This window comes from Neophocaena asiaeorientalis, unplaced genomic scaffold (assembly GCF_003031525.2).
Source record: "Neophocaena asiaeorientalis asiaeorientalis breed wild unplaced genomic scaffold, Neophocaena_asiaeorientalis_V1.1 scaffold27, whole genome shotgun sequence".
Lineage (NCBI taxonomy): Eukaryota > Metazoa > Chordata > Mammalia > Artiodactyla > Phocoenidae > Neophocaena > Neophocaena asiaeorientalis.
The window spans coordinates 483,735-492,271 of NW_020172816.1; the positions used below are offsets into that span (position 1 = coordinate 483,735).

The 8,537-nt window shown below is 57.9% G+C and overlaps 1 protein-coding gene across 1 annotated transcript in view; it reads left to right on the top strand.

Annotated features, from left to right (window-relative positions):
- Positions 1–513: 513 nt before the first annotated feature.
- MMP14 (matrix metallopeptidase 14) overlaps positions 514–8,537 on the top strand; it is a 10,524-nt gene continuing 2,500 nt past the window's right edge. The window contains exons 1-9 of the mRNA XM_024741675.1: positions 514–696; positions 1,017–1,345; positions 5,300–5,448; positions 5,703–5,825; positions 6,178–6,485; positions 7,073–7,234; positions 7,540–7,700; positions 7,862–8,000; positions 8,131–8,281. Coding sequence (XP_024597443.1) covers positions 1,241–1,345; positions 5,300–5,448; positions 5,703–5,825; positions 6,178–6,485; positions 7,073–7,234; positions 7,540–7,700; positions 7,862–8,000; positions 8,131–8,281 — 1,298 coding nt within the window. The 5' untranslated portion in view covers positions 514–696; positions 1,017–1,240. The remainder of the gene's footprint in view (positions 697–1,016; positions 1,346–5,299; positions 5,449–5,702; positions 5,826–6,177; positions 6,486–7,072; positions 7,235–7,539; positions 7,701–7,861; positions 8,001–8,130; positions 8,282–8,537) is intronic.

Below are 8,537 nucleotides of genomic sequence, written 5' to 3' on the forward strand. Positions count from 1 at the left end.
GCTCTCTTCGCTGACCAATGCAGTTCCTGGATCTTAGATTTCGCTGATGGTTGGGTTTTCTGTGTCCCACACTTTTCCTGCCTCTGTTGTGTTGCTTTTCCAGATCTAGCCCTCAGCCTCTTATCAGTCTCCCTTTCCCACCATCAGCTCTAGCCTGCCCTCCCCCTTCCCTTCTTACCTCCACCTTTTGTTCTCAGAGTCTAGTCAGCCCCTGAAGGAGGAGATTATACTCTTTCAGGGATTATCTCCTTTTCCGGTATAGAGCAGGAACTAAACCCCCGTAGGCCTGACTCCCATTCTCTCTTTTCTGCAGTTTCACCAAACTTGATTTGCCTTTCCCCGCGTTTCATGGCCTTGCACTCCTTTCCTCCCCAGCCAGTTCTAGTTCAAGGGGCAGCAGATTGCAAAGGACAATAAAAAAGGGGGTGCATTCGTCTTTCTCCAGGGACAGGACCCCCAGATCCAGTGTGGTGGTGGGATTTGTCAGTGGGTAGTTGGGTTTCGTTATTGTTGCTTTTTTTTAATTATTATTTTTTGTTAGGGTAGGGACAGAGGTGGCTGACAAGAATAAGGGACACAATTTTCAATACGGTTGAGCCACAGGCCCTAGCAGATGACGCCGCACACCGGGTCTCGTGGACACGGAAGATGCCCCCACCATCCCAGGCTCTGAGCTTCCCAGTGCTTCCCACGGAGGTGAGACGAACGGTGGAAGCAGAGAAATCAAACCACCCAAAATATGCTTAGAAGGAGAAAGTGTCCCACATCCCGTCCCTTGAGTCCCCCCAAGCCCCCCGCTCTCGGCTGTGGCCTCAACCCCTGCAGATGGCAGCCTCCACCACAGAAAGGCAACTTAGGTTTTTTTTTTTTTTTTACCCTGCTCTTGGCTGTAATTGGATTCAGACTGAAACAACCACGTCCGCACCGGGAAAGGAGGGCATTGGGGCGGGGGCGGAGGGAGCCTGTGGGAGAAGGGAGGGACCAGAGGAGAGAGCGAGAGAGGGCTCGCCATCCAGTTCGCAGACTAAGCAGAAGAAAGATCAAAAAACGGGAAAGCGGGGACGAGCAAACAGGCGCTTTCAAGAACAATCCCCTCATCTCCAAGAGGACAGCGCTCTAGGAATCCAAATTCAGTGCCTACGGAAGACAAAAGGCGCCCCGAGGGAGTGGCGGTGCGACCCCAGGGCTTGGGCCCCTACGCGGAGCCCGCACGGCCCGGCTGCCCGGACGGTCGCGGACCATGTCTCTCGCCCCACGACCCGCCCGCAGTCTGCTGCTCCCCCTGCTCGCGCTCGCCTCCGCGCTCGCCTCCCTCAGCTCTGCCCAAAGCAGCTTCAGCCCCGAAGTAAGTGAGCTCCTCCGGCCCTGCCCGGAGTCGCGCCCGCCGGGGAGGCGAGCCCGGGGGTCTCCGAGGGGACAGCCCCCATTCGGAGAGGAGGGCTCTCGGCGTCTCCGCTGCTCCGGCCTGCAGGGTCCCCCTTCCTTTCCTTTCCCTCCTCATCTCCAAACTTCCAAGTCGATCCAACTTTTGCTTCCTCCAACTACCACCCCCACAACGCGCGCGCGCGCGCCGCCGACTTTCTTTCCCAATCCTTTCCTTGGAAGAACTTTCCTGCCGGGGCCCACTCCCACCCCTCCCCTGTTCCCCTGGGCTCTGAGCTCAGCTCTGGAACCGGTCGGGAGCCTGATAAATATTTGGACTCCGCTCAGACCCCGCGCTGTCCTGGTTTCTTGTCATGTGCGAGAGTTTGTTGTTTCTTCGACTTTCCAGTTCGCAGGCTCTCTCCCGCCCGCGCTCGCCGGCGCTCTGCCGGCCGGGAGGGCTCCGGGGACGGCGCCCCTTGGCCCGGGCCCCCCACGCTGCGGCCGCCGCCTCGCTGGCGCTCCCGGCCCTCCTCGGACGCGTCGGCTGCCAGGTGCGGTCGGGGGTGGCCGGCGGAGCGGGCCCGATCCCCACCCCATCCCCCGCCTTTCCGAGAGGACCCTCTGTGTCCCGGCCCGGAGCCCTGGCGTCGAGGGTCGCGGCGCTGGCGCCCTGGCCCGCGTTTCCGGACACACAAAGGTCTCCTTGTGAGCCGGGGCCTCGGCCGGGCTGCCGCCTCCGCTCCCTGCTCCCCCTTCGGCGCCTTTAGGCTCTTTTTGTTAATTGCTTTTTTGTGTTAATTGCAGGGAGACTGGGGGCGTAGTACGGGGAGCGGGGTGAGGGCCTGGCCCTGGGCTCCCGCGCAGGTCTTGACTGACTCGGTTGCCCCCCACCCATTCCCCGACGCTGGCCCACCGGGCTCGGGAGGAAGCCGCGTGGGAGTTGTCTGAGGAAGTTTTTCCTCTCTCTCTCTTTTATTTTGGGGTGAAGGTGGGAGACGGATTTGATCAGCTTCTTATTTTGGGCCATCCCAACCCACTCAGCTCGGCCAGGGCATGGGTGCGGTCGGGAGGGGCCGGGAAGGGCCCCTGAGCAGGGGGAAGGGATCAGGACTTGGCTTCCTCCCTCCTGGTCCCGGCCCTGGTCCCACCCCGGGAGGAAACATCTCCAGAAAGAACACACTCTCTCTGTCCTGAGACTGACAGGAATAGTGTGGCCCTAGGCATGGAGGTGACCACGGAGAGTGAAAAATCTGCCCAGGGGCTAAGCCTGACAGGGTCCAGGAGGGAGGAGGAGGCATCCTCTTTCCAGGCCTGGAGTCTTCATCAGAGGCCCGAAGGGGAGAGCGCCTAACAAAAGGAGCCCGGGCATCTGGGGGCTTCCCGCTGCCAACTTCGCCTGCCCTGCCTTCCTTCCCTCCCCTGCCCCACTAGGTCCCCTTGGGGAGGGGCGGCAGCCCTGGCTCTGTTTTAAGCGGGTCATGGGCAGTCCCAGTGCCAGAACCATCATTTGCTTCTGGACCATGGAGGGGTGGGAGGCAGAGGGAGGGAGGAGCAGGCCTAGAGGCTGGGATCCAGGGCCTGCAGAAGAGCCAGAGATTCACCCCAACCCCCTCCAGGACTCCTAGGCCGGTGAAGTGGGCCTAGGAGTGGGAGGGGTTCCTTGTCCTTGACTTTCCCCTAGAGGAATACCTTGCACCACTCAGTTTTCAGGACAAAGCCAGCCGACTCAGTTCTCTGACCCTGCAGAGTTGCTCCCTCTCCAGGCAAATCTGGAGGGAGAGCTGGGGTGGCCCAGGCCTCAAACAGCCGGCCTCCTCCCACCACCTCCAGGGTCCTGCACCAGCTCCGGGACAGCCCTCTCCTCTCCTTGGCCAGTCTGGCACTTGGCCCTTCTCCCACTCAGCCGCAGACACAAGAGTCCTCTCTTCTGTGGTTCCGACCTCATAGTCTCCTCTGTGGTTCTTGCTTTGCTCGGAGCCTAGGCCTGGGAGGAGGAGAGGAATGGGGGCACTTCCTTTCCAGAACCTGTGGCTCTCTTGACTCCAGAGAAGTCCCTTTCTTGACTAAGTCTCCACCTTTCTCTACTGCGTATGGGGTGGGGGTTGTGGGCGTGAATATTTAGACCTATCCACCTTCTTGAAAGACTCATCAGGAAGAGGGATGTATCCCAGAGCTCCCAGATGTGGATTCTCCCTATCTCTCTGCCACCCTCCCTCCTGTCATCCTGCCCTAGGAGCTTTGCCCCCTGAGGGTTGAGGGGGCCTGACCTCAGTCTTCCAGCTCCAGCAGTGGGCTGCTCCCATCCTTTCCCAAAGCTGAAGCAGCTGCTCCCCCACCACAGGTCATAAACCCGGGATGTGACTACCCTACAGGTGAGGCCAGGGGCAAAGGGAGTTTCCTGCATACTTGGGCACAGGCCACAGCAGGCCTCCTGCAGGCACTAGCTGTGGCATCAGTTAGCGCAGGTCAGGGCAAGTTTAGAGCTCCCAGGAGAGCAGCCCAAAACGAGCCTCCTGCTCTGCTCCCCTCTGGTATAACAGAGGTTAAACTTCACGCCCTACCTTCTTCCCCTGAGGAGGGGCTCTCAGAGTGGGTGGTGCTAGGGTTGTTCTGGCCAGGCCTGTTGGCTGGGGAAAGGCTGTGTTGTTTACATCTCGGGCCCTAACTCCCATCATCAGCCGTAGGGGATCACTTCCCAGAACCATGTTGCAATTCTTGCCCCTGCCGGCTCAGGTCCCCAGTCAGCTGCTCCTGAATCACCCCCAGCCCCAGTGCAAGAGCACTGTACCACCGTCAAGGCCTGGGCCTCGAGGTGAAGGGCCACGTGGAGAGCCATCCTAATGACCTGGAGTAAGGGATGCAGCGCCACTCTGCACTCCAAGCTCCCGCCCTAGGCAACCTGCAGCCTCCTCTGGACTCCTTAAGAAGGCAAAGCTGGAGCAGGGACCAGAGCCATCCGAGTAGCATCTCCCCATAGGAGGATCTGAGCATGTTCATGTTCCACATAAAACTTGGCTCATTTTACTTTTCAGGCTTTAGGAAAAGACTCCATTTTTCTTACAATAAAGGCCGACTTTTTCCTCAACAGGGCTTTGCAATGCGGGTACCTTTCAATCAAACACCAAAAACCCAACTTTACTTTAAGGCAATATGCCAACTTTTATATCATGAACAATTTCACATCATATCTAAAATAAACTACAGTCACCAAAATACTAAGTAAAGTACTAACCCTAATCCTGACCACCATCCCAATCTCCCACTCCCTCTACTGAGAACCTTAAATGGGTCTTTAGGTCCCAAGCCCTAGGTCAGATGCTGCTTGGATGGCGACAGTGGCAGGATCCTGACTCTGTGACTGGATCACATCCGCACCACCTCCAAACGCCCCAGCTTCCCCTATCAGCAGCCAGCCGGAGCCCTAGCTCCTTTTCTGCTCTCCTTTCTGAAAAGATCTCAGCTGTGTATACCCCGGAGGCACAGCATGCCTGTCCCAGGAGAGCCTCACGCCAGGCCCCAAAGCAGAGCCCCTCAGCCTCTCCCCTCTCCAACCACCATGGGCACACCCCAGCCTCAGGTGGGACACGCTGTATTTACAAGAACACTGACACAGAGGAGAAAAGCACTAGAAGGAATCTCAGCTCTGAGAAGACGTCCTAGAACTCAACTAAACCACCAGGGCTCCCATCAAAAGAGTTACAGCCAAAGCCCAGCGCTGTGGTTCCCCACCCCTCCAAGAGGATCAGCCATACTAGGACCCGGGCCAGAGTTTGGGTCCAGCCTGGGAGTTCCTCCAGACCCATTGCCAGAGCCAGGCTGGGAGCTCACTGCCCTTTCCACACCAAGCCAAGGGTGCATTCCAGGTGCCGTGAGGAAACAGAGGCTCCCCTCGGGCCAGGTGGGGATGCTCCAAGCCACATCCCTTTCCCTACAGGCCTGGCTGCAGCAGTATGGCTACCTGCCCCCTGGGGACCTGCGCACCCACACACAGCGCTCGCCTCAGTCACTCTCAGCTGCCATCGCTGCCATGCAGAGGTTCTACGGTCTGCGAGTGACAGGCAAGGCTGACGCAGACACCATGAAGTAAGTGCTAGACCTGGCAGGAATTCTGCCCAGCACCCACCCGCACAACACTGAGTACCAGAGAGGCTGCCACCTGAACGCCTGATTCCACCCCCACACCTCATCCCCACAAAATGATCCCGACCCTCTCCTGTTCATCCAGACCTCATGACCTTGTCTCTTCCCCACACTGACCCTGGGGCCGGACATTCCCCCTCTCCCCTGAAGACCTTTCTCTTTCATACGCTCTCCTGACCACAATCCTCACACCCCAGGGCCATGAGGCGCCCCCGCTGTGGCGTTCCAGACAAGTTTGGGGCTGAGATCAAGGCCAATGTTCGAAGGAAGCGCTATGCCATCCAGGGCCTCAAATGGCAGCATAACGAGATCACTTTCTGGTGAGTCCAACAGGCAAGTGGCCTTTCTCACATCAGGTCACCCTTCCCTATCAGTGGTGCTTAGAGACCCTGAGGCTCCCTTCCCTACTCACCCCTGTTCCTGAGAAGCATCCTCGGGGGTAGGGAGGAAAATGGCTCTCATCCTGGAGAGGGGTGCAGCCGGTAGAAGGTATATCCCAGAGCCAGAAAGCCCTCAGTTCTTGGGACAGAGGCATTGTGAGGCGGCAGGAAGAGCTGGGTCAGACAAAGGTGGCTGGACGGCTCAGTCAGACCTGGGAGAGTACAGGAAAGGAGTTCTGCCCCTTGTTGTCCTAACGCACTCCCATCCTCTCCCCACGTGGCTGGACCTCAGCATCCAGAACTACACCCCCAAGGTGGGGGAGTATGCCACGTTCGAGGCCATCCGCAAGGCGTTCCGTGTGTGGGAGAGTGCCACGCCGCTGCACTTCCGAGAGGTACCCTATGCCTACATCCGTGAGGGCCACGAGAAGCAGGCCGATATCATGATCTTCTTTGCTGAGGGTTTCCACGGTGACAGCACGCCTTTCGATGGCGAGGGTGGCTTCCTGGCCCATGCCTACTTCCCAGGCCCCAACATCGGAGGGGACACCCACTTTGACTCTGCCGAGCCCTGGACTGTCCGGAATGAGGATCTGAATGGTGAGCGAGGTAGCCCGGGGACTCTTATCCCTGGAAGAGTCAAGCGTCATTTGTATGGGGGTTCTCCAGCTTCCTCCCCAAGCCTCAGACCCCCAAATCTCAGGGCTTTGGGGGACCACAAACATCTCCCGGTCTGACTTCCAATGAAAGTCAGAGCTATTTTGACCGTTTTGAGCTATTTTACTGTTTTCAGCTATTTACATTTACATATTTACATCTGGTCCCTTCTCTCGCCCAATAACTGACTTCCCAGTCAAAGACTTCAAAGCATCTGCATCACTCACGTTTCCAGGCAAATGTCATGTCTGGCTCCTGGGAGAAACTGAGGCCCAGATAGGACCTCAGCTTCCCAATCCTTGCTGGGATTTGGATCCAGCCCCAGAACAGTCTCTCGCCTCTACCCAGAAGAGTTGCTGGCTGGCTTTTGCCTCCTCGGCCAGATATGAGGCTGGAACTCAGGATCTGGTCACTTTGGGTGGAAAATTTGGCAGGCAGGCTTCGTTGTGAACCTGAAGCTTCTGATGGGGAAGCAGGGAGTCTGAGGGAAGAGACCCAGGCTGCCATCATAACCATCCCCATCCCTCCAGGGAATGACATCTTTCTGGTGGCCGTGCACGAGCTGGGCCATGCCCTGGGGCTTGAGCATTCCAATGATCCCTCGGCCATCATGGCACCCTTTTACCAGTGGATGGACACAGAGAACTTCGTGCTGCCCGATGATGACCGCCGGGGCATCCAGCAACTTTATGGCAAGTAATCTACGCCCACATCTGCTCCTTCCTGTCTGCCCCTTATCCTCTCCTGTTCTCCCTGGCCTGTGCATTTTCCCCTCCCTCATGCCCTACAGTCTCCCCCCGGCCCCGCCACCTGACCCTGCCTCCATCCGCTCCCACTTTTAAAAGACCCCACCTTTTCTGTCCTTTCCCAGCTGATTGCTTCAGCCTCCTGCAAAGGCCCAGCCACACCTCTCCAAAGGTGTTATCTGCCCACATGTCTGTCCTTTCCTCCTACTCTGCCACCAAGTCTGAAGTGCCCCTCATGTTCTCTGCCCCAGGGAGCGAGTCAGGGTCCCCCACCAAGATGCCCCCTCAACCCAGGACCACCTCCAGGCCCTCTGTCCCTGATAAGCCCAAAAACCCCACCTATGGGCCCAACATCTGTGATGGGAACTTTGACACCGTGGCCATGCTCCGAGGGGAGATGTTTGTCTTCAAGGTAAGAGGGAGAAGTGGGTTGGTGTGAGGGACAAAAGGGCTCCATGACCGGGAGGCTGGGTGGAAACAGCAGTAGGAGGACTAAATCGTAAAACGGAGGCAGTGGAGCTTTGGGGACTGAGCTGGAGGACAAAGCTAAAGATGTAATGAACTGCCTCCCAGGAGCGCTGGTTCTGGCGGGTGAGGAAAAACCAGGTGATGGATGGATACCCCATGCCCATCGGCCAATTCTGGCGGGGCCTGCCCGCATCCATCAACACTGCCTACGAGAGGAAGGATGGCAAGTTTGTCTTCTTCAAAGGTAACCGGACATTCTGCCTTAGTCTTTGGGTGTGGGGAGGGTCTCCCTGGAGGAGCACATTCCACCTGACTCCTCCAAAGACCGTAGAGCCCAGGTGGAATCAGATCCTGCCCTCCCCTCTCCTCCCCAGGAGACAAGCACTGGGTGTTTGACGAAGCTTCCCTGGAGCCTGGCTACCCCAAGCACATTAAGGAACTGGGTCGAGGACTGCCTACCGACAAGATCGATGCTGCTCTCTTCTGGATGCCCAACGGAAAGACCTATTTCTTTCGGGGAAACAAGTAAGGCCTCAATCCCTGGGCTCCAGGCCTCCCTCCTCAGACACCACCACCAGGTTCCCTCAATTCTGGAGGAAGACCTACTTTCCCCCTGAAATGTTTCCCTGGAGAAGAAGCTGGCTGAGTCTGTGCTGTTGCCTAGCAACGGGCAGCCTCCATTGGGTGCTGAGTGAGTGGGGTATGACCGGGTCACTGTTTCAGACCTGCTCATTTGATGCCTCCTGCCCCCAGCCCTGTGCCACCACCCCAGTTTCCAGCC